The sequence below is a fragment of the Mobula birostris genome, chromosome 19, assembly GCF_030028105.1.
Source record: "Mobula birostris isolate sMobBir1 chromosome 19, sMobBir1.hap1, whole genome shotgun sequence".
NCBI lineage: Eukaryota > Metazoa > Chordata > Chondrichthyes > Myliobatiformes > Myliobatidae > Mobula > Mobula birostris.
In genome coordinates this window covers 21,520,223-21,546,187 of record NC_092388.1, presented here as the reverse complement: position 1 = coordinate 21,546,187, position 25,965 = coordinate 21,520,223, and the positions used below count along the sequence as shown (strand labels likewise).

The window sequence follows — 25,965 nt, the reverse complement described above, 5'->3', positions numbered from 1 at the left end:
GTGATATTTGATCAGAGTTCGATTCCCACGGCTGTCTGTGAGCAGTTTGTATGTTCTCCCCATGCCTATGTGGGTTTCCTCTGGGTACTCCAGTTTCCTCCTACATTCCAAAGACATACAGTTATGGTTAGGGAGTTGTGGGCGTGCTATTTTTGGCACCGGAAGTGTGACAACTCTTGAAGGCTCCCCAGCACAATATCCACTGATTTGATGCAAAATGAGCCAATCCACTGTATGTTTTGTCTCAAATAAAGCTAATCAAAAGAAAATCTTTGAAATCTGGTTTGCTGGATTCTGAAACAGAATAACCCGTGTTTAATGCTTGAGTGGGAATAAGTTATTTTAAAATAAATTACTCTTGAGTTCTGCATTTCTACTGGCAATGCCAAATCTCTTTCCTCTGAATTATTAGTGAACAATATTTCAACGAGTACAGAAGGCTAATACGCTCTTATGTTATTGTAATATGTTTCATATATTTCCAGGCGGTCTATCTGAAGTATTACGAGATTAGTAAATTCAAAACATTCAAGGAACCGCTTTTCCTGTAGCAACAAAAGTCATTCTTCTGCCATATTTTCCCCACCCCAAATGCCCCTCTACCCACCCAGAACTTTACACATTTCCTCAATCTGATGCTGTTTCAAATTGATTTGGAGTATTAAGTGGATAGGGCAAATGACCTCGAATCCATATCAGAGTCAAGAAATTTGTCTTTGGGTCAGTAATGATAAATAATATAGTGTGGTCTGTGCCCGATACTCAACTAACAGAGGTTAGTTGAGGCGAATTTCAGAAGTGGGAGAAAAATGCAGAGGCGGTTGATTTCAAGTCTAACACTTTCAATCTAAGGGTGGAAGCAATTAAATATTCAATGGGAAATATGGAGACAAATGACTAGAAATTGGTGATGTCATCATTCTTTATAAGCACACACTGCTTGGATTCATGCCTTTCATCTCTTTTATGGGTGGCATCAAATAAACATTTGAAATTACACCTGTAATGAAATTAGGCCTGGTACCTCCGTCCATTGTTCATGCTTTGTGAAGAATACATTTCTTGGTCATGACTGCGCAGATAATGCATCAGTCCTTTATTTCCCTGTTCATTCATAAGTTGCACCCAAATGATGCGATTCAAGATATTAACTGTGAGCACATCATCTGCAGCTTCTTTCCTAATTTTAAGACACACCATTGACAAATAATTGATTAATTGCAGTAATCTGATAAAGTTACTCTTAATATAATCTAAAGTCCTTGACTCTGCCCGAACCCACTGTGAGTGACATCAGATGCATATCAGTTGAAATGTTTATTCAGTAGATGCTATCTATTACTGGGAGAGTCAAAATGATGGTGAAAGACCACACAGAATGGGTCAGTGTCACTGTACCAGCTGTCATGTGCTCAGAAAACAATATATTACATGTATCCTTGCAGGCTTGGGTTTTCAAAGCAAGATATCCCAGGGAAATGTGACCTCCCTAAGAAGGATGTTGTGCCAGAGCTGCCTTCTCCGTCAAAGTCAAGGTCACCTTGATTGTCAGTTCCCCGCCACAGGATCATATTGAGTTGGTTCAGCGGATCTTTGCCGGATCTCCTTATCGCTGCTCACTGTTGCATCAGGATGGTCACATGGGCATTTTACCTTTGAGGAGCAGGGAATGATCAACTTTGGTTTCAGCAAGGAAGGTGCCACATTTCCGGCAGAGGGATCTGTAAACGTTGCTGGCTTTCCCTAAAACTGGGCTGTTACCAACTGCACATGTTATCACTGGAGCTCCAAACAAGAACTTAACCTTTTTATCAACAGACAGGGCTGTCACCTGATCAATATATAGTTTGTAGTAGATAACCAGAAGCTGTTTCTGACCTTCATTGCAATCTATCCTTCCAGTGTCCATGACACATTCAAGCTTCCTGACATCTTCACAGGTTGTTGCTGCTTGACGGGATGGACCCTGGGGGAGCAGGCCTACCCTCTCCTTCATTTTCTCCATGGCGATACCCTCTCGCTGCTGCAGAGCCTGCTATAATGAAAGCCATCTGAGTACAGAGGCATGACAGAGAAGGCGGCAGGTGTCTTGAAAGTGGGAACCAGGTGTCGCCATCAGTCTGGGGTGTCTTCCTGTACGATCCCAGCAGGTGCACAGACTTCATGATAGTCTGTCGCATGGTGTGATGTTACAAGGAGCAGCAGGTCCCAGAGGAAGAGTCCTGGAGACCATAAGACATAAGAGCAGAATTAGGCCATTCGGCTCAACAAGTCTGCTCCAAAAAACAATCATGGCTTTTTCATTTTCCCTCCAATCACTTCAAAATTATGCTCTAGTATTACCTAGTTCCACCATGGGCAAAAGGTGATCGATGTGCATTTTATTGATGCCTCTTATGATCTTATGGTTCCTGAAATGTATTTAATATATGAGTAATATTGTATATATATTGTTTGACTAAACATTCTTTGTTGTTTGCATAATTCATTACGAGTTATATGTAAAAGTATGTGACTGGCACACGTTATTATGGCACCACATCATATGTGCACACCTCACTAAAGAAAAACTTAAGGAAACAAAACATACCCTGACTCTTGTATTTTTCTTTCAAATAGTTTCTGCAGCTACAAACCATGACAGTGACAATGAGGAAGTTTTAAAATTAACCCGAGAGGGCTACCTACCAGTTAAAATGCAGCACCTGTTTCTTTGGAAGGGGAAAGAGATGTTTGGGTTAAAGAAAGACACAAATGGACAAAATTCATGGTGATAAAAATCATAAATAAAAAAAGCAGAAATGGCTGACTACATCAGAAAGTTAGACATATTTGATTACACAACAGATAACTGCATGTTGTATACAGAGCAAATTGAACAGTATTTTGAAGCAAATCAAAAGCATACAGTTTGCTTAGAAGTTTAACTACTCCAACCAAACCAGCCAAAATGAACTTTGCTGATATCATGAACATTATGCAGGAACTTTCAGAGTTGAAGCTACTGTTAATTGCAGAATATTTTGAGTTTCGTAAATGGAAATAAAAGGAATGGGAGTCTATTTCAACTTGCACAGCTGAATTGAAGAAATTGTGCATTTTTATTTCAGTGATCGGCTTAATGATGCACTGAGAGATCATTTAGTTTGTGGAATTTTATGAGAAAGCATTTAAAAATGGCACCTACCTGAAGCACAACTCACATTTAGAAGATCAGTTGAAATCATTGTATTGATAGAAACTGCAGCTAGAAGTGTAATTGAGTTCCAGTCGGGAATGAAAGTGAGTGTGAACAAAATTGAGGTGCCTAGATAAAGGCCTGGCTGGCCAAATAGATTGTGTTATGGTTGTGGCAGGGGCTCACATTCACCAGACCAATGCAGGTTTAAAAGTGGAACTTGCAGAAAATGCAACAAAGTAGGACACACGCCAAGAGCATGTTGGACAGTCAAACACAAATGGACCCTCAAGGGAAGAGGTAAAAATAAAAAGTCAAGTTGCAGTTTTAAAAAGAGCACAAATCTGCATGCTGTTGATGAAAACTCTGTTAAAGATGAGAGAGACGCAGGACTGAGTGGCCCTGAGATTTACAATGTGAAAACTAACAAGAGACCAGCAATATGGCTTACACCAGAAGTAAACGGCAAATTAATTTAAATGAAATTGGACACGGGCTCGGTTGTTTCAGTCATTTCACAAAATGAGTTTGAATGGCATTTCGAAGATAGTGAATTGAAGAAGAGTTGAATAGGCGTTGTATAAGTGGCAGATAAAGGGGTGAGGTGGGAGAATGGACAGCGACTAGTGGGAATACTCTCCTGGTAGCTAGCACGAGCCCAATAAGCTGAGTGGCCTCTTCCTATGGTACTCAAGATTGTTTAAGATTCAAAATTGTTTATGATCATTCATCTGTACACAGTACACAGGAGAACGAAATGATTGTTAATCCAGATTGGGTGCAGCATAACAAAAACAGAATAAGCATAAAGAACACAATAAATAGAAATACATACATACATACATACATACATAAATAGCTTGTATACATAGATAGAGTGCATATATGTAAGGTACTGGATTAGCTGTACAAAGGGTGACTGACAGGAAATGATAAAGTAGTGGTAGTGGGGAGGGTGGGGTGGGTTAATGGGTGGAGGTGTTGATCAGCCCGATAGCTTTCTGGAAGTAGCCGGTGGTCCTGGCATGGATGTTGCATAGCCCCTTCCCCGATGGGAATGGTCAATGGGTGGGTAGTGTCAATATGCAAGCGATTTAATGATGGAGGATGTTCGAGGGGACAGATGGTCGCCTTCCGTTTCTATTGCCTTTGATCTTATGCCCTAATATCTGCAGCAGTAGCAGAAACATTCATCAAGCTGCCTTATGGCACTAGAATTAGCATTGCTAGAGAAGTATAAGGAAGAATATTCATGAATCTGTCATCTGTTGTGTTTGAACAGGAAGACCTGTAACTCATGGTATGTCAATATTTCAGTGCTGAGTGATTCATTTATGGGACCTCATATACTGACAAAAGCAACAATTTGAGATAGAAAATGTCAGTAATAGTTGGTAGAAGTTCAATAACACGGAGATTAGAGTGGAATGTTATCCCGCTGCTCTTCATTAATCCTCTATAGCGTCAGCAGAGCAAAGGAAGCAGGTCACAGTGCTCCCAGCCCGTTATAATAAGGTCATGACCAAAGCTCTACTTTGATTTCACTTTCTGGCCAAATTCCCGCAAGCATCAATTCCCATACTATCTGGGAATCTGTTGCCCCTTGTTTAAATGTATGCAGTCACTGAGCACCCACAGCTGCCTTGAACTGCTAACCCATTGTAAAATCTGTCAGTTCCAATTATAATACTGGAGATCCCCAGGATCTCATTGAAACCTGTCAAATATTGGCAGGCGTAGATAGAGTGGACGCGGAGAGGATGTTTTCAATAGTGTGGAGTCCAGGACCAGAGGGAACAATCTCAGAATACAGGGATGTCCCTTCAGAGATGAAGAAGAATTTCTTCAGCCAGAGAGTGGTGAATCTGTGGATTCATTGCCACATCCAATTGTGGAGGCTAAGTCATTGGGTATATTTAAAGTGGAGGTTGATAGGTTCTTGATTAGTTAGGCCTTCAAAGGTTACAGGAAGAAGGCAGGAAAGTGGGGTTGAGAGGAATAATAAATCAATATGGCAGAGCAGACTCAATGGGCCAAATGGCCTAATCTGTTCCTGTGTATTATGGCCTTACTACCTTAATTGAAATGTGAACCAATCTCCAGCCTGGCTGTTGTTCCACTCCAGAACTAAGTGGGGTTGAGTTGGTGAATAGTCAGTTTCTCTAGATTTTTCTCCACCTCCCAGTCAACACTTATTCCCAAACCAATGTTCTCCTCAGTGGTAACATATCTTCCTGACTGCTGACCATTGCCAGGATAATGCTCCACTATACAAATAAGTTTTGTCAAGCTTGTTTTCCTTCTTTAGGAGTATGTCATAAATGCAAGTGGCTGATCCTTATTAATGCACCATTCGAGTCTGGAGATAACCATTCCAAATAGTTCTGCAATTGCATCCTGTGAACTGACACTGTGCATGTCTCATCAACCACAAGTCAAGCCAAAGAAAGCAAGCAACAACTAATTTAGCCAGAGCAAAGCTAGTTTAATAACTACGTACAGCGTGTAAAAAGTCAAACCCAATTGCACTTGGGTGCACTGCAAGACCAGGACTCCAACAGCATCAGGAACCTGCTACTACAGTTTGTAATACAGCTTTTATTAAGTAAGGCACATTGCTGCCTATCTATTCTCATGGCTATTAAGAAGCAGTAACATTTCTCTTCTTTGTCTCCCAGACAACTGCTGCATTAAACTTCTTGCTAAGCTCCATGACAAATCCACACTGTCAGTACTCTCTAGTTACTGTCAGTGCCATCTAGTCACAAAGAGCTCAGTGGCCCACTAGTTATCTTTTATGGTTCACTCTTTACTTAATAGTAAGAAGAATAGTTAGCATCAGTCACCAATCTCCCTGATCCTACTGCTTGAAAACCTGGATAACAGTTACTGGACTCTTCTCAAATGCTTGACTCTACATGGTATCTAAACTCACAGCAGCAAGGTCTTTGCAATGACAGTACTCCTGTGGACTATATTAAACCATGGCTCACGTTATTAATGTGTTCATTAGCAATGCTATCTAATAGCATTAAGGGTTGTTACAGGGTGATGACATTGCCTTGTGGTGGCAGGAGTTCTATGTCATGATCTGGCGACATGGTAGTGTAGTGATTAGCGTGATGCTTTACAGTGCCAGTGATCAGGGTTCAATTCTTGCCACAGTCGGCAAGGAGTTTGTATGTTTTTCCCATGACTGGGATTCCTTCATGTGCTCTGGTTTCATCTCACATTCCAAAGATGTACTGGTTAGGGTTAGTAAATTGTGGGCATGTTATGTTGGCACCAGAAGGGTGGTGACACAGGGTGCCCCAGCACATCCTCGGCCTGTGCTGTTCGTTGATGCAAACGACTCATTTCACTGTATGTTTCGACGTGCGCGTGACAAATAAACAAATCTTTAAGTCCCTAAGATCATCGACACTGAAAATAATAAAATGACAAAGAGAACTTCCTAAGCCCTTTCTCACGATTATCTGATTGAGCCAAAAAATATTAGTTAAGGTGGTCTTGAGGAGCGACTTAAACAAGGAGGCAGAGATATACAGGTAAGTTGAAGCTTATAGAGGAGATTTCAGAGAGTAGAGGCTGTCAGTAATGGAGAGATTAAATTTAGATGAGAAAGAGGCCAAGTATAAATCTGAGGGTTTATAAGATTGATGTGTATTGCAGAGTGGGTGAGGGCAGAGACTGTGCAGGAATTTGAAAACATCAATGAGGGCTTAAAGCTGAGATACTGTTTAATCAGGGGATAATATATTTCAGCAACAAAGAGCTGAAGAGTAAATACAGCCTTGTGAGATGGGATCCAGAAAGCTTCTTGTTCTTCTATTTCTTTCTTAGCTTCAAATCACCCACTTCTTCCTGTCATCAAGCCAGGGTATCCAGCTAAAGCTTTAATTATGCTAGGTTTTCTCTGACTTACTTCATGAGCTGGACTGTTCTGGACCAACTCGCCACGTGCAGTCCCCACTCTCTAATCCTGGCCTGGCCTGGATACTGAGACTGATCTTGTACCTGGCGTTTGGGCAGTGAGCTCCTGTCAGTGCATTACCAGAGTCTACCTGTGACGGAGGCCCAGGCTGGTTGCCTGACAACCTTTGACAGGAGGCACAGCTGGAGAGACAGCATAATGAGGAGCTTGAACACTTTTGACTGTCCCAGACAGCCATTTACATTTTAGAACCTGTGATGATGTGTTGAATAATTTTTGAGTAAATAAAAATTATAGAACATGAAACAGTACAGCACAATACGGGGCCCTTTGATACAGGATGTTGTGCTGATCTATATAAACCTACCCCGCTATCAGTTTAACCCTTCCCTCCTATGTAGCCCATTACCCTTCGCATAAACTCTTCTTGGGCTTCCAAAAGGGTCTGGGTGTCGATTTAACCAACACTTTGAAGACAAACTTCGCCATCTTCATCAGGAATGATCCCTAGGCATGTCTAGTCCAGTTGTATATATGCTCAGCTCCCGTCGTTGTCCCTCCTGATTGGTTAGTCCTCAACCAATCAGGTTTCTGCTGTCCCACCTTGTTTAAAATTGTATTCTAATCCTTACTTAGACTTTCATCTTTGTTGAAATTCCTATTCTCTAGTCTTATTTCAATGGCTTCCTACACCAAACATTTGGTGTGGCACAGTAGTTCTGTTACTTTGGGATCTTTTGCTCCAACTCCAAGACTAACAAAGGGCTCACATATATCTGACTCTTGCTTCCATACAAATGGCAGAATGCTGGCTGTTCCCTTCAGAATTTCAGGCCAAAATTTTTAAGATTTAGTGCTATGGCTGTTCTGTCCATCATACCATGATGCTGATTAAATGTGTATTTGATCAAATGGTGATTGATCTCACCAGTAGATCTCAATGTAGCCTCTGTCAAAAAGGGACATTAAGTATTGCTTCTGATTTGATGGTTCTGGATGTACATTGTGAAATACGTGAAAGTACTGAAGCACTTTAAACTCCATTATTCAAATTGCTAATTTCTAGTGACTTAGGAAGAAATGTCAGGGTTAAGCTGTTTGTAAATGTTACATTTTAGTTGCAAATTCATCTGCTATATTTAGTTGTTTGCTTTCTGTCTCTCGTTTGTACAGTAGTGGGTGTTAATTGTGTCTCATATTTCATGAAGATCTGTTCAGAAAAGTTATAAGAACAGGTGCAACATAATGCATTATTGAAGGCTGACAGAAAATTGCTTTTAATACTAAAAATCCCTTGTTCATTTTGTCCTCTATGATTCTCACTAGTAGATATCCTGATCATTAAGAATTTTAACAAAATGATAGATTACCACTGCATTAAGGGGATAATTTAATCAGAATCAGGTTTAATATCACCAGCAAGTATTGTGAAATTTGTTATCTTTGCAGCAGCAGTACATAATAATAGAGAAAAAACTTCAGGACTTTCATATGAAGAAAGACTGGATGAACTGGGCTTGTACTCATTGGAATTTGGAAGATTGAGGGGGGATCTGATTGAAACGTATAAAATCCTAAAGGGATTGGACAGGCTAGATGCAGGAAGATTGTTCCCGATGTTGGGGAAGTCCAGAACGAGGGGCCACAGTTTGAGGATAAAGGGGAAGCCTTTTAGGACCGAGATTAGCAAAAACTTCTTCACACAGAGAGTGGTGAATCTGTGGAATTCTCTGCCACAGGAAACAGTTGAGACCAGTTCATTGGCTATATTTAAGAGGGAGTTAGATATGGCCCTTGTGGCTATGGGGGTCAGGGGGTATGGAGGGAAGGCTGGGGCGGGGTTCTGAGTTGGATGATCAGCCATGATCATAATAAATGGCGGTGCAGGCTCAAAGGGCCGAATGGCCTACTCCTGCACCTATTTTCTATGTTTCTATGTTTCTATGTATATCTCACACACACGCACACACACACACACACACACACACACGTATATATAGTTAAATAAGCAGTGCAAAAATAAGAATAAAAAAGTGTTCATGTCCATTCAGAAATCAGATGGCAGAGGGGAGGAAGCTATTCCTGAATCACTGAGTGTGTACCTTTAGGCCTCTGTACCTCTTTCCTGATGAGAGCAGGGCATGACCTGGGTGATGGGGCCTCAGTGATGGACGCCGCCTTTTAAGGCACCGCTCCTTGAAGATGTCCTGGATACTACGGAGGCTAACGCCCATGATGGAGTCAACTAAGTTTACAACTCACATTCCCATCGCACCCCGCCCCCCCACTCCGTACCAGACAGTGATGTAGCCAGTTAAAACATGAAGGCAAAACTAAATCCAGTACCTACGGAATCATGCATTGTGTGTATTTAAAAGTCAGGGGGAGACATAGCACAGAAAAGGGGCCTACAGCCCACTGAGTCCACTGATCATCCATTTAGACTGATCCTGCATTGATCCCACTTTATTCTAACTACATTTTCATCAATTCCTTTTAGTTTGTTCCACTCGTGGAGAAGATCCTGAGAGGCAGGGTTTATGAACACTTGGAGAGGCATAATATGATTAGGAATAGTCAGCATGGCTTTGTCAAGGGCAGGTCGTGCCTTATGAGCCTGATTGAATTTTTTGAGGACGTGACTGAATACATCGATGAAGGTAGAGCAGTAGATGTAGTGTATATGGATTTCAGCAAGGCATTTGATTAGGTACCTCATGCAGGTCTTATTGAGAAAGTAAAGAGGCATGGGATCCAAGGGGACTTTGCTTTGTGATTTTTATAAATGACCTGGATGAGGAAGTGGAGGGGTAAGTTAGTAAATTTGCTGATGACACAAAGCTTGGGGGTGTTGTGGATAGTGTGGAGGACTGTCAGAGGTTACAGCGGGACATCGATAGGATGCAAAACTGGGCTGAGGAGTGGCAGATGGAGTCCAACCCAGGTAAGTGAGAGGTGGTTCATTTTGGTTGGTCAAATATGATGGCAGGATATAGTATTAATGGTAAGACTCTTGGCAGTGTGGAGGATCAGAGGGATCTTGGGGTCCGAATCCAGAGGACACTCAAAGCTGCTGCACAGGTTGACTCTGTGGTTAAGAAGGCATATGGTGTGTTGGCCTTTATCAACTGTGGAATTGAGTTCAAGAGCTGAGAGGTAATGTTACAGCTATATAGGACCCTGATCAGACCCCACTTGGAGTACTGTGCTCATTTTTGGTCACCTCACTACAGGAAGAACGTGGAGACCATAGAAAGAATGCAGAGGAGTTTTACAAGGATATTGCCTGGATTGGCCAGCATGTCTTATGAGAATAAGTTGAGTGAACTTGGCCTTTTCTCCTTGGAGCGACAGAAGATGAGAAGTGACCTGATAGCGGTGTATAAGGTGATGAGAGGCGTTATGGATAGTCAGAGGTTTTTCCCAGAGCTGAAATGGCTAACATGAGAGGGCACAGTTTTAAGGTGTTTGGAAGTAGGTGCAGAGGAGATGCCAGGGGTAAGTTTTTTACGCAGAGAGTGGTGAGTGTGTGGAATGGGCTGCCAGCGACAGTGGTGGAGGTGGATACAACAGGGTCCTTTAAGAGACTCCTGGATAGGTACATGGAGCTTAGAAGAATAGTGAGCTATGGGTAACCTGAGGTAATTTCTAAAGTAAGTACATGTACGGCACAGCATTGTGGACTGAAGCGCCTGCATTGTGCTGTAGGTTTTCTATGTTTCTAAGTTCCTCTATGTTTCATTTATACACTAGGAGTAATCTGTAGTGGCCAATTAACTTACCATCCTGTTAAGTCTTTAAAAAGTGGAAGGAATCCAGAGCAATCTTCTGATTTGCTGGCAGGAGGATCAGGAAGAAAGAGTGACTGACTGATGCTTTTCCTGCTATTAAGTAAGAGAAAATTGGAAAGGATAAGTCATACAGGGTAGCTGAGCCGATAGTGAGTAGCTTGTACTGGCAGTCATGAATTTTCTGGCTGTAAGTTTAATTTGATGGCACAATTCTCTCTTAAAATCATTGAAGTCTACAGTATAGGTACAGGTCATTTGGCCCAACTGGTTCATATTTGGACTCCTGAGAAGCCCATGTGGAAACTTATCCTTCCATATTTTAATGATGGGCAGTTAAGTTGGTTGGCCACTGTAAATTACCCCTAGTATGTGAGTGAGTAGAACAATATAGATGGAGGGATGAGAGTGTGGCATGAAGCTCTTAATCCTCTTCCATTTCCAGGGTACTTTACAATAAAAACAAAATTGAACATGAAACCATATTGGTGGGTACAAGGACAGATGACCAAAAGCTTGTCATGTAGGTACTACGGATTATTTTACAGGAAAGAGAATTTAGGGAAGTTCAGTACTGAAATTCCAGAGCTTAGGTTCCAGATAGCTGAATACATCGGTACTTGTTCAGTGTGGATCTCAAGGTGTTCAAGTAGATGACCACTTCTCTATTTTCCAAGGTGAACTCAGTTTCAAATTTAGCTTGTGTGATAGGGAACAGGTAGATGTGGATGTGTAAGGATTAGATGCAGCAATGGTCCTAGGGAATTACTGTATTTTAGAAAGATTGTTGAAAATGATGTTTTTCTTTACAGCAGTGAAGAAGTTCTAATCACAAGGAGTTCTAATAAACATAAGAGATTTGGCAGATGCTGGAAATCCAGATTAAAACCCACAAATTGCTGGAGGAACTAGAGAGGAATAAAAAGCAGATGTTTCAGGCTGAGACCCTTCATCAAGAGGTCTACAGTGAGGTTTCAATAAATAAAAGGGTTCAGATGGATTAAGTAAAGGAAAACTGTTTCCAGTGGTGGAGCACCTCAATAATTAGTAGATATTTGGCTCAGGGTACCACATTGTAACTCCAGTGCACTGCAGCAGTTTTAATAGAACCCTATCCTGGACATTACAAGCAAGTCCTATCCAACTTTGACTTCTGATAACACCAAGCATTAACTATTTCCCTTTCCTAGATGTCAACATCTCTGATGATCTATCCTGAGCCCAACATATTGATGCAATTACAAAGACGGAATGACAGCAGCTATATTTCCATAGGAGCTTGAGGAGAATTAGTATGTCACCAATGACACTCGCAAATTTCTACGAAGGTAACTGGTTGCACCACCATCTGGTATGGAGGGGCCACTGCAAAGGATCTGAATAAGCTGCAGAAAGTTGTAAACTCAGTCAGCTCCATCATGGGCACTAGCCCCCCAGCATCCAGGACACTTTCGAAAGGCAATGCCTCAAAAAGGCAACGTCCATCATTAAGGACCTCCATCATCCAGAACAGGCCGTCTTGTCATTGCTACCATCAAGGAGGAGGTACAGGAGCCTGAAGCCGCACACTCAATGTTTCATGAACAGCTTCTTCCCCTCCACATTTGAATTTCTGAGTGGACAATGAACCCATGAGCACTTCCTCAGTGTTTTTAATATTAAAACAGATATTAAATCTGATCCTGAATTTTACTTTAACATATGGAAATTGTCCTGCACAGTTCAGGAAATGCCATGGTGCAGGAGGAGCAAAAGTAGAGATAAAGGAAAGTGGGAGTGAGAAAAAAGAAGCAGGGCAGGTGCTATGCTATTGTTGCGGCAGAGACACTGGTAAAATGAAAGAAATGTCCCTCATCCGCCTTTCTCACCTCAGGTTCCTACTAGAAAGTTATGGATCTATCTTTTCTGTCATTCCCAATAGAACTGTGCTTCAGGTGAGTCTGGGCTGGTCCTCCACTACCCCAGACAAGGGGATGCCTTCATCATGTTATGCATTTCTTTTACACAGAGACCAACTACAGGCTCCGCAGTGCATGGCACACACTCCAAATTGAGAAGAAAACTGTGTGCTTTTCCTTTCCGCCATTTTGTAAGCAACTCCATTGCAAAAATATCACAAAATGGCATTTTGATTGTTGCAATTTCTCAGCAGATTGGAAAATGTACGTGTGCTGTTACGTGACCACTGTTTCGTTTACCGTGGGTGTCACTTTAAAACGCCTAGATGAGGTGGGGCTATGACGTCAGTATAACAAGCTGCGACAGACCGCTGGCACTTCCAGTAGAGTAAAGAGAGAGAGAGAGTGGAAGCTTTGGACTGTGGGCAGGAACAGCTTGCTAAGAATGGGTAAAGTCTGATACTTTCCCATGCCCAAAGGATTGGTTTGATTAATGGCACACCATGCACATTGGATGTGTGACTGTCACTTTGTATAATCCATACTGGATTTTTGTTGGAGTATCCTGTGGCGACCACTCTTGTTAACCCTTACCTGGATTCGGGTGTGTTAAGTGGTAATCACTTGTGCGAAGGGATATTCTGTGACTGTCACCATGTTTCTACGTGGATTTCGGAACGACTCGACGGTTAAGATCTTCGGTGACTGTTACTTCGTTTTCCCAGTGTGAAACCTGTGGAATTTTTCGTGATCGCCTTCCCGCTACATTTTAATGTGGATTTACAAGTTTCTTCTCTACTTATTCCGTGGATTACTGGACCTTTCTAGTTTGTCATCTTAAGACTTTAAGAACTGTTCCTAACCTTGACAGTTTGGGAGCCACACACACACTCCTGTTTATTTTGTTTAATTTTCTATATCTTGGGTAGATACTAATAAAAATAGTGGTTTTTAACATTAAAACCTGACTCAATTTGTGATCTATTGCTGCTGGTACGTAACAGTGCAATTATTTATGTAAATAAATGGAAATGGTTTAAAAACCTTTTATAAGCTTAACAATGCAAGTTGTTTGGATACTAGAATAGCATTGACAATCTGTATTTATATATTGTGAAGACTGCTTTAATTTGGTACATTGTAAGTTATTGTGGAATTTTCAATTTCAGTCGCACACCAGAGCTACTTAACTTGAGCTGGTAGTGTAACTCTCATTATCTTTACCGTTTTTGTTTCAGGGTAGAGACCTACGATGTAAAATTGAGGAGCATAAGCAAGCTGGTAAGATGTTCCCTGAAAGCCAGATCACTGAATGGTTTATACAGTTACTACTGGGAGCACAGTACATGCATGAGAGGTACAACTTCCATCTTTTTAATCTGAAGCAACCGTGCAGCTATTCATAACATGTGACTTTCATCATAAGTAATGTATTCTATTGTGCGCTAACTTGAGTGAAAATGTTATCTTCCCAGAATCTAGCCATTTGCCACACGGGAGGAAGTTATTGCACCCCATTTATGTATTTGCTGGTTGTAAAAGTGCTATCTCATCTAGCTATCCAATGAATATCAATTACTTCAACTTCTGGTAATTTCTGTCTCTCTCCTTCTCTCTTTTTCCATTTCTCATTCTGGTTACCCACTTTCCCTTCTCTTCTGCCCATCGCCTCCTTCTGGTTCCCCCTCCTTTCCTTTCCTCCGTGGTTCACTGTCCTCTCCTATTAGATTCCTCCTTCTTCAGCCCTTTATCTCTTCCACCAATCCCCTCCCTGCTTCTTACTTTATTCACTCCTCTTCTACCCATCCGCCCTCCTCCTTAACTGGTCACACCTGTCACCTGCCAGCTTGTACTGCTTCTCCTCACCGACCCTCTTATTCTGGCATCTGCCCCCTTCCTTTCCAGTTCATATGAAGAATCAAAGTGAATTTGTTGTCACCATATAACCCTGAGATTCCTTTTCCTGGGGGTATTCAGAATAAGTACAAGAAACACAATAGAATCAATGAAAGTCCACTCCCAATAAGACGGACAAACAACAAATGTACAAAAGACAGCAAACTGTGCAAACACGAAAGAGAAAAAATAAATAAATAAACAATGAATAAACAATGAATATCAAGAACATGAGGTGAAGAGTCCTTGAAAGTGAATGCATTAGTTGTGGAAACAGTTCAGTGATGGGGTGAGTGACGTTATCCCCTGTGGTTCAAGATCCTTTTGGTTGAGGGGTAATAACTGTTCCTGAACCTAGTGGTGTGGGTCCTAAGGCTCCTGTACCTTTTTCCTGGTGGCAGCAGCGAGAAGACAGCATGTCCTGGATGGTGGGAGTCCTTGATGATGGATGCTGCTTTCCTGCGACAGCGTTCCATGTAGGTGTACTCAATGGTGGGGAGGGCTTTACCTGTGATGGACTGGGCTGTATTCACTACATTTTGTAGGATTTTCCGTCCAAGGCCATTGGTGTTTCTATACCAGTCCATATACTCTTCACCACACATCTAAGGAAGTTTGTCAAAGTTTCGGATATCATGCCAAATTTTCACAAACTTTTAAGGAAGTAGAGGTGCCGGACAATCCGGCTCAAATTGTTGACTGTTTATTCTCCTCCATAGATGCCGCCTGATTTGCTGAATTCCTCCAGCATTTTGTATGTGGTGTATAATCTAATCTCTCAAAATTTTCAGCTGTAGCCTTGTGGGATCTGGGACATTGTGTGCTCAGCCAAATACATAATTTTTAAATCTGACAAGCATTTCTGCCATTTCTGAGAAGCAAATGGCAGAACATTTTTTTTTGTTTTCCCCTTGCCATTCCTGCTTCCAGTTAACTTGTTCTTCAGTCTAGTCCTTCCTATCCACCCTTTTAGGCTGGCCATGATTTTGTACGCATCAGTTCAATCTCTCTTAAGTGCCCTCTGTTCCACTGTAGATAAACTTAGCTCACTCAATCCCTGCTCATAGCTAAAATTTCAGATCAGAATCAGGTTCGATGTCACTGGCTTATGTTGTGGAATTTGTTGTTATGCGGCAGCAGTACATTGCAATGCATTAATAATAAAAACCATAAATTAGGGTACATAGGGTATATAAAACTTTAATAAAATGAATGGTGCAGTAGTGAGATAGTGTCCATGGGTTCAATGTCCATTCAGAAATCTTATGGTAGAGGGGAAGACGTTGTTCCTGAATTGTCATGTGTTTGCCTTCAGGCTCGACAAAGATGCTTTTGAGGCCAGTTCTCAGTAACATCTTTGTGAATCTCCCCACAGTTTCTCTAGTATGCTATCATATTTTTCCTGTGACATGGCAACTGGAAATAGACACTATACTTCATAGTTAAACAGAGTGTAAATGACCTGCTGTTGGTTAAAGTGAGGGATGTAAAATCTCCTCTAATAAACCTGCTTTTCACGGCTTAACCCGGATAAGTCATGTCACCTTCCTCCTTCTCCATCCTTCGACTTTACACACAACCCTTTTCCCCTTCCTTTCTCCCCCATTTGTTCGCATTCTCTCCTCCTTTACTCATCAGAATCCAGCACTGATGTTCCTGCTTATTTCTCTCCAGCAACCGTCTTCTGTCTTCACACCCTCCCCACTACTCCCACTCCATCTCTCTCTTTTTCCTTTCTTCCTTTGTGTTCCTCCACCCACCACAGTCTGTCAACTCCAGCCCTGCTCACCTCCCCTACCTGGTACCTGCTGTCATCTTACACCCCTCCTCAGTCTACCAGTCACCTCTGAGTCCTGTGGCACCCCTCCCCTTCTCCCATCCACATCACCACTCTCTGTCTTTCAAGCAGATCATGTTGCTCCATGTTCTAGCATCTGCAGTCACTTGTGCCTCCTATGTTATGTTATGAATGTTTTCTCTATACTTTTGGTTTGAACACCCAAGTTGATGTGGACTTTCATTAATTCTGTTATGGCTATTATTCTATTGAGTATGCCTGCAAGAAAATGAATCTCAGGGTTGTGTGTGGTGACATTTATATACTTTGATAATAAATTTACTTTGAACTTAATGGAAGGTGTTTTTGTTTTGCTTCATCCTTGTGTTGTGTGACAATGTTTACAAATGCAGAATAAACCATGCTCATTCTCTGTCATGGGATGTGGCACTTGCTGCCTCTGAGGGATTGGCTAAAAACAGAGCTTTCTTGAAACCTGATAGTCCTTTGGGTGAAGTTACTCCCTCAATAGGGAATTCATGTTCCTAGTCTCCTAGAGTTATACCATACAGAAACATGCTCAACACGCACAAAATGCTGAAGGAACACAGAGAGTCGGGGAGCATATATGGAGGGACATGGACTGTCAATATTTTGGGCTGAGACCCTCCTTCCGGACCGGAAGGGAAGAGGGCAAAAGCCAGAATAAAAGGGTAAGAGAAAGGGAAGGAGCTGGTGGGTGATAGGTGAATCCAGGTGAGAAGGGGAAGGGTGAGGGTGAAGGGAACAATGTAAGAAGGTGATAGGTGGGTAAAGCAAAAGGCTGAAGAATGAATCTGATAGGAGCAACCATAGGCTATGGAATAAAAGGGAAGGAAACAGGGAACAGAGGGGGGAAGGTGAAAGTGATGGGAAGGTTATGGGTCACAGAGATGTCAAACTGGTAGGTGAAGGGAGTAGGGTAGTTGTTACCAGAAGTTGAGGAAATAGAGATTCTTTCTGCTAGGTTGGAGACCACCAAGATGGAATATGAAGAATATGCTCCTTCAGTCTGTGTTTGGCTTTAGTGTGGCCATGCAGGAGACTGTGGACAGACATGTCTGTGTGGGAATGGGAAGTGGGATTAGAATGGTTGGCCACTGCGAGATCCTGGCTATTGTGGCAGACTAAACGAAGGTGATTGATGAACTTCCTCCAACTTCCAGTAACCACTCCTTTCTTCCCCCTCCCCTGTTTTCCCTTATCCCTGTTGCTCTTTCCTTCCTCTCCCCCACCCTCAAGCCCTGCTTATCACCTTCTTCTTCCTCCTCTGTTATCCCTCCTCCTTCCCTTTATTCCATGGTCCAATGGCCTCTCTTCATAGATTCTATCTTCATCCCTTTGCTTTCCCATCCATCAACTCCCAGCTTGTCACAAAATCCCCTTTCTCCCCAACCCTCCTGCCTCCCCCCCCTCACCTGGATTCACCTCTCACCTACCAGCTCCTGCTCCTCCTTCTCCTCCTGCTCTTTCATTCTGATTTCTGCCCCCTTCCTTTCCAGTCCAGATGAAAGATCTCGGCCTGAAGTGTTGACTGTTTATTTCCGTTCGTTGATGTTCCCTGTTTGGTTCTGATGTTTTAAGTCCAAGGTTGCTTCATGATTGTTTTATTAAGCGTTAATAGAACAACAAAAATTGAAAATGGATAGTAACAGGATCTGCTCTTTTTATACTCATAGATAAGAAACATTCTATTCAAATTCGTAGATAAGGGTCAACCAATCAGATAGCCACTATTCAAATAATGCAGCACCAGAGAAGCTTCCAGCACTTTTCAGAATAAGACAAAGAACTGCAACTACTAGGGGACATGCTCAAAAATTGCATATACAGTGCCTATATAGAGTATTCACCCCAGCCACCCACCCGGAAGTTTTCATGTTTTATTGTCTTACAGCATTGAATCACAGTGGGTTTAATTTGTTTTTTTTAACACTGATCAACAGAAAAGGACTCTTTTGTGTCAAAGTGAAAACAGATCTCTAGAAAGTGATCTAAATTAATTACAAACATAAAAGGCAAAATATTTGATTGCATAAGTATTCACCCCCTTCAAGTCAGTACTTAGTAATGCACCTTTGGCAACAATTACAGCCTTGAGTCTGTGTAGATAGGTCTCTATCAGCTTTGCACATCTGGACACTGCAACTTTCCCCCATTCTTCTTTACAAAACTGCTCAAACTCTTACATGGGGATCATGAGTGAACAGCCCTTTTCAAGTCCAACCACAAATCTCAATTGGATTGAGGTGTGGGCTCTGACTTGGCCATTCCAGGATATTAATTTTGTTGTTTTTAAGCCATTCCTGTATTGTTTTGGCTTTATGCTTGGGGTCATTTTTTTGCTAAGAAAAAGATCTTCTCCGAAGTTGCAGTTTTCTTGCAGACTGGGACTGGTTTTCCTCCAAGATTTCCCTGTATTTTGCTGCATTCCTTTTACCCTCTACATTCACAAGCCTCCCAGAGCCTGCTGCAGTGAAGAATCCCCACAGCATGGTGCAGCCACCACCATGCTTCATGGTAGGGATGGTGAGTTTTTGATGATGTGCGGTGTTTGGCTTCTGCCAAACAGAGCGTTTAGTATGATGGTCAAAAAGCTCAATTTTGGTTTCAGCAGACCATAGAACCTTTTTCCAAACAACAGGAATTCTGCAGATGCTGGAAATTCAAGCAACACACATAAAAGTTGCTGGTGAACACAGCAGGCCAGGCAGCATCTCTAGGAAGAGGTGCAGTCGATGTTTCAGGCCGAGACCCTTCGTCAGGACTAACTGAAGGAAGAGTGAGTAAGGGATTTGAAAGTTGGAGGGGGAGGGGGAGATCCAAAATGATAGGAGAAGACAGGAGGGGGAGGGATGGAGCCAAGAGCTGGACAGGTGATAGGCAAAAGGGATACGAGAGGATCATGGGACAGGAGGTCCAGGAAGAAAGACAAGGGGGGGGGGACCCAGAGGATGGGCAAGGGGTATATTCAGAGGGAGAAAAAGGAGAGTGAGAGAAAGAATGTGTGTATAAAAATAAGTAACAGATGGGGTACGAGGGGGAGGTGGGGCATTAGCGGAAGTTAGAGAAGTCAATGTTCATGCCATCAGGTTGGAGACTACCCAGACGGAATATAAGGTGTTGTTCCTCCAACCTGAGTGTGGCTTCATCTTTACAGTAGAGGAGGCCGTGGATAGACATGTCAGAATGGGAGTGGGATGTGGAATTAAAATGTGTGGCCACTGGGAGATCCTGTTTTCTCTGGCGGACAGAGCGTAGATGTTCAGCAAAGTGGTCTCCCAGTCTGCGTCGGGTCTCGCCAATATATAAAAGGCCACATTGGGAGCACCGGACGCAGTATACCTTTTTCCAGATGACTTCAGAGTTTCCCACATGCCATCTGGCAAACTCTAGTGGAGATTTCATGATTCTTTTCAACAGTGGCTTTCTCTTTGCCACTCTCCATAAAATGAGACTGCTGAAGCACCCTGGCAACAGTTGCTGTCTGCGTAGTCTCTCCCATCTCAGCCACTGAAGCTTATAACCACTCCAGAGTTGTTACAGCTCTCTTGGTGGCCTCCCTCACTAGTCCCCTCCTGTACGGTCATGCAGTTTTTGAGGACAGCCTGTTCCAGGCAGATTTACAGCTATGCCATATTGTTTCCGTTAACTGTACTCCAAGAGACAAGAGATATTCAGTGACGTGGAAATTTTCTTCTATCCATCTCCTGACTCGTGCTTTTCAATAACCTTTTCACGGAGTTTCTTGGCATATCCTTTTGTTGTTATGGTGTAGTTTTTGCCAGGATACTGTTGGGAGTTGGGCCTTCCAGATACAGGCGTATTTTTACTACAATCAATTGTAACACCTTGAATGCACACAGGTCTCCCTAAACAGATCTCTATTTAACTAAACACAAAATACTCTGCAGATGCTGGAGTTGAAGCAACACTCACAACACGCTGGAGGAACTCAGCAGGTCGGGCAGCATCCGTGGAAACGATGACTCGATGTTTCTATTTAACTAATTGTATGACTTCTAAAACCAATGGGCTGCACCAGTGATAGTTTGGTGTGTCGTATTAAAGGGGGGGTGTTTTATATTTGTAATTAATGTAAATCACTCTGTAGCGATCTGTTTTCACTTTGACATGAAGGCATCTTTTTCTGTGATCAATGTCAAAAAAGCCAAATTAAATCCAGTGTGATTCAATGTTGTAAACCAATAAAACATGAAAACTTCCAAGGAGAGCGAACACTTTTTATTCGCACTGTATATACCGTGGCTCCTAGGAAATATATTAAAGAGTTACATTTACAGTATGTAAGTAGTTATACTAACTGCTAGCAGGTAAATAATTGTTAAACTGCAAAGAAAATAACAATTAAACACTCTAATCCAGGGTTTCTCAGCCAGAGCTCCATGAGAGATCATGTTTTAAAAAATATTTTTCGAACTTTGCACGATGCTAGCACTCACGGTGGTGGGCAGTGGCCGAGCAGTCCCATCAGCGATCTCGTTAGAGATCTCTCAGCCCAGTGTGGCAACATGCAGTAGGACCTTGTGCTTATTTGGATGAGTGCTCTCTCTCCCAAATGATCTCCCCCAACCTCCCCTTATGTGCTGCTGACTGACTTATGGGAGCGAACAAACTCTGCCGGTATAGTAGAAAATTGAAAGGAAACTTTCATTCTAAGGACGGTCCAATGTGGTGATTTTTGAACAGGAAGGTTCTAGGTCTAGGACTATGGACAATTCTGATAAGGTTAGCAATGAAGAATTACAATCTGTTGGGTCACTTCACTACAGCAGTGCAACAGCGGACACAAAAAAGTCCATCTTCGCAATGAAAACTATTCATCAATACATCTTACATAGACAATTGATCCAAATTGCCCTATTCCATTGTGCTTAGCCTGTGGCAAACAACTTGCAGATGCAGCAACAACTCCAGCAAAATTGAAAAGACACTTCAGTACAAATCACAGTCATATGACACGTTAAAGTGCTGATTATTTTAAACAGCAATTGGAGTCTCAAGACAAACAGAGTAAAGCTTTTGTTAATAAAGTCATAGTCAGTAAAAGGTTTTAGGAAGCAAGTTATTCAGTAGCAGAACTTATTACCCAGAAAAGGAAAAATCTCACAGTTTGTGAGAACTTAGTAATGCCAGCATGTAAAATTATAGTGAGTAAAATGCTAGGACAAGATGCAGTACAAGAAATTGAAAAAGTTTCACTCTTGAACAGTCGATTTATTGATGACATGTGACATGATGCTGAAGAGTTTTTGTGTGATAAACTGAAAGACAACAGCTTCTCTATCCAGGTTGATGAGTCAACAGATTTCACCAATAAATGTCATGTTGTAGCATTTGTAAGATTTTTAAATGATGATGAAATTCAAGAAAACTTTTTCTGTTGCAAAGAGCTGCCGAAACAAGCAAAGGCCAAGATATATTTAATGTTTTGTCTTCATATTTGGGAAAAAAAAGGTCTTTGTTGAAGGAACTGTGTTGGCATCTGTACTGATCTTGCCCCATCAATGGTCAGCTCTGTGAGAGGTTTCGTTTCTCTTGTAAAAAAAGAAAATCCTGACAATGTCACAACATATTGCTTTCTTCACAGAGAGGTTCTGGTGTCAAAAACTCTTGGGAATGAAATGAAAAAGGTTCTGGATGTTGCTACAAAAATCGTTAACTTTATTAAACAAAGACCAGTTCACTCGAGAATGTTTAAAAAATTGTGTGAAAACCTGAACAAAGAGCACACCAATCTCACAGAAATCCGGTGGCTTAGCAGAGGAAGAGTTCTCAACAGGGTTTTTGAGCTGAAAGGAGTACTTTCAAGAAAATCGCTGGCCAGATTTTGCTCAGTGCTTTGAAGATGAAGAATTGCTGCAGAAACTAGCCTACTTAGAAGACATTTTTTATCATATGAACCAGTTGAACAAGTCTCTGCAAAGCCCTGGAGAAAATGTTTTGACTCCAAGTGACAAGATTCTTGGATTTACAAAGAAATTGAATCTTTGGAAAAATCACGTTGCAAAAAGAAATCTTGAAATGTTTCTACTGCTGCTTGGGCTTGAGTGTGAGGAAGAATATCAGAAAATCTCAAGTCTTATTGCAAACCGCCTGGAAGAACTATAGAACAAAATTGAATAGTATTTTTCCTCCCTTTGAACACGAGTGTATGACTGTGTGAGGGATTCTTTCTCTGAATCTTCTGGTCAGTCTGAGATTTGGCTTTGAGAGAAGAGGAATAACCTTGTGAGCTGCACTCTGATCATGCACTGAAGAAGAGATTTACTGACCTGCCCCTGGACAAGTTCTGAATTTCTGTGAAAGAAGAACATCCTGACATGCATGGGAAAGTAATGAACATTTTGCTGCAGTTTTCAACTTATTACATGCGTGAGCAAGCTTTTTCTTGTTTAACAAGCATCAAGAGCAAGGATAGAAATCATCTCAGTTCAGTTGAAGGTGAAATCCACATGTGCTTATGTCAAGTTTGACCCAGAATTGAGTATTTGTGCAGCAAAAAACAAGCACAAGTTTCACATGCTAGGCTTATACTTGACCCTGATCATGTCACTTAGTAAGAAAAATATTTTTTTCCAAGTCCTGTATAAAATTGTGACTTAGGCTATATTTTTATTCATATTGATTTGGCTTATGATTTTTAGTAACTTTACTATTCAAGATTGTCAATAAATTTTCATGTTGTAAATAGCATTAATTAAAATCAATTTACAACCTTTATTTAAATTAAATCTATGGAGCCTAACTTTAGAAAAATTAAATCCAATTTTGGCTCAAGCCAGTTACTTAACAGAGATTTATTGTTTGTCTTGTGAGTTTTTAACATTTATGAACGAGAAAGAAAGAGAATAATTTCAAGAAAGGAAAGCTAAATTAAGTGCCTGTTTTTTCAGGAGAGATTGGCTAAAGGTTCAATCTCTACTCAAAAGAGCATTGGCAATTATTTCTGGGTTATCATATTTAAAACTCACTGATCACACTAATGTACCATGAGCTACAGGTATAATAAGTTTTATGCAGGGGGTCTCTGAGACCTGGAAATTATCTCAGGGTTTCCTCCGGGGCAAAAATTTGAGAAAGGCTGCTCTAATCCAATACTGGGTCCTGCACCAACCTGCTGAGTTCCTCCAGCATTTTGTGTGTGTTGGTCAAGACTTCCATTATCTGCACTCTCTCTGGATACAGGTTCTCTGGCCCGACCATAAGACAAAGGAGCAGAAGTAGGCTATTCGGCCCATCGAGTCTGCTCCACCATTTAATCGTGAGCTGATCCATTCTCCTATTTAGTCCCACTCCCCCGCCTTCTCACCATAACCTTTGATGCCCTGGCTACTCAGATACCGATCAATCTCTGCCTTAAATACACTCAATGACTTGGCCTCCACTGCTGCCCGTGGCAACAAATTCCATAGATTCACCACCCTGGGCATTGCTGACCAGATTGTTTATTTGACACAAACAAGAGAAAATCCGCAGATGCTGGAAATCCAAGCAACGCACACAAATTGCTGGAGGAACTCAGCAGCCCAGGTAGCTTCTATAGAAAAGAGTATATAGTCGCTATTTTGGGCTGAGACCCTTCATCAGGACTCATGAAGGACTCCTGAGTCCTGATGAAGTGTCTCAGCCTGAAACGTTGACCGTTCTTCTCTTTTCCAGGGTTGCTGCTTGGCCTGCTGAGTTCCTCCAGCAGTTTGTGTGTGTTGCTTGTCTATTTTGAGCTTGTCACAATTCCTTGTTTGGCCCATATCCCTCTAAACCTTTCCTATCCATGTGCTTGTCTAAATATCTTTTAAACATTATGGGCTTAATATGAGAGCAAGGAGTTTTAAAGCACTCTTGAGAGGGGTAAACGTTTTATACAGAGAGTGGTTGATATAGTGAATGCATGCCGGAGGAGGTGATAGAATCAGACATAATCAACATGTTTATGGTGCAACTGTAATGAAAACCAATTTCCCCCGGGATCAATAAAGTATGACTATGACTATGTTTAATTAGCATTTAGACAGACACTTAAATAGGCATGGCATAGAAGGATATGGTCCTAATGTAAACGAGTGAGATTCTTGTAAATGTATCAAAAGGTTGGAATGGATATGGTGGGTCAAATGCTTGAAATGTTCTTCATTGGTAGGGGCATTAAGGTTAAAGCAGGATAATTGGGTTGAGAGGGAAAATAAATCAGTGATGATCGAATGACAGAGCAGACTTGATGGGCTGAATGGCCTAATTCTGCTCCTATATCTTATAGTTTTCTGTGCTGTGCAAACCTGAGATCCTGTTTGTAGTTATCTTCATGTTTTACAAAAATCTCTGCAATGTTACTGCTCCTGAGAAGCATATTGTCACACAGTGAGAATGTTACGCAGCCATTGAACATTCTACTTCTACGGGCAGAGAAAGGAGATGAAAACTTTATTTTGGGCTGCTGTCTAAATGTCTTTTCCTTTGATTAAAGAAAGCTCTTAGTGGGGCAGCTGAATGTGGTTTGATTTGAGCAATTATCCTATTATATCTACTGGAGGGCTTGACGATTGCTGTTTCAAATGAGCAGATGAAGACATTTAATTTAAATGAACATTTGTTCATTACAGCTTATTCAGTCATTGTTACAATCATCAAATAATCTCACTAGAAGCATCAGCTGAAGCATTTACTAAGAGCCATTTTATTTTTAAATGTCTTTGCTCTAAGGCTATAAGAAATAGTATGCATTTTCTTTTAAATCTGTGATGCAACTCACTATTTTTTAATTAACCTTTACAGAAGAATACTTCATAGAGATTTAAAAAGCAACAACATCTTCTTGAAAAACAACATTGTAAAAATAGGTAAGAATTGCCATTGAGGTCTTTGTCCTGGTTGCATTTATAACTTTTTCTGACGTTGATTTACTGACTGTGCTGCTTATAACCAAAGGAGTGACTGCAACACACCAGATTCTGTGCAAGAGATGCATTGCACTTGAACAGGTAATGTATTCGTTTGACATGCCAATTAATGAGTACCGTTTCATTCCAAACCAGGGCTTCTTCTCACGAGTAGCACTCATTTTATCACTGACACAATTTGACATACTTTCATCTGCTAGGATTTTGTTGAGAGTCTTGTAATTGATTTATACACAGTAGATGAGAAATTTGCCTTTGCTCTTTGCTGGTTGTACTTTACTCCTCAGACACTTTAAATCTCCCGGTGTTTGGAATTAAAAGTCAACCCTATCCCAACCTGCCCATCACCTTTCTGACATTGAGCACCCACAACGTTTTCCAGGTCTGATCTGACAACTTGCCTACTAACTTAAATATAATTACCTATACGGTGCGTTTGCCTCTACTAGTTGGAGGATTGGGCTCAAGACAGCGAGGTAATGTTGCAGCTCTTTCAAATTCTGGTTAGACCACACTTTTGGAGTATTGTGTTTAGTT

The 25,965-nt window shown here is 41.4% G+C and overlaps 1 protein-coding gene across 3 annotated transcripts in view; it reads left to right on the top strand.

Annotated features, from left to right (window-relative positions):
- nek11 (NIMA-related kinase 11) overlaps positions 1-25,965 on the top strand; it is a 355,541-nt gene that overhangs the window by 132,128 nt on the left and 197,448 nt on the right. For all 3 annotated transcript variants that reach the window (XM_072283318.1, XM_072283316.1, XM_072283319.1), the window contains exons 4-5: positions 14,037-14,155; positions 25,304-25,368. In XM_072283318.1, the coding sequence (XP_072139419.1) occupies positions 14,037-14,155; positions 25,304-25,368 (184 nt within the window). The remainder of the gene's footprint in view (positions 1-14,036; positions 14,156-25,303; positions 25,369-25,965) is intronic.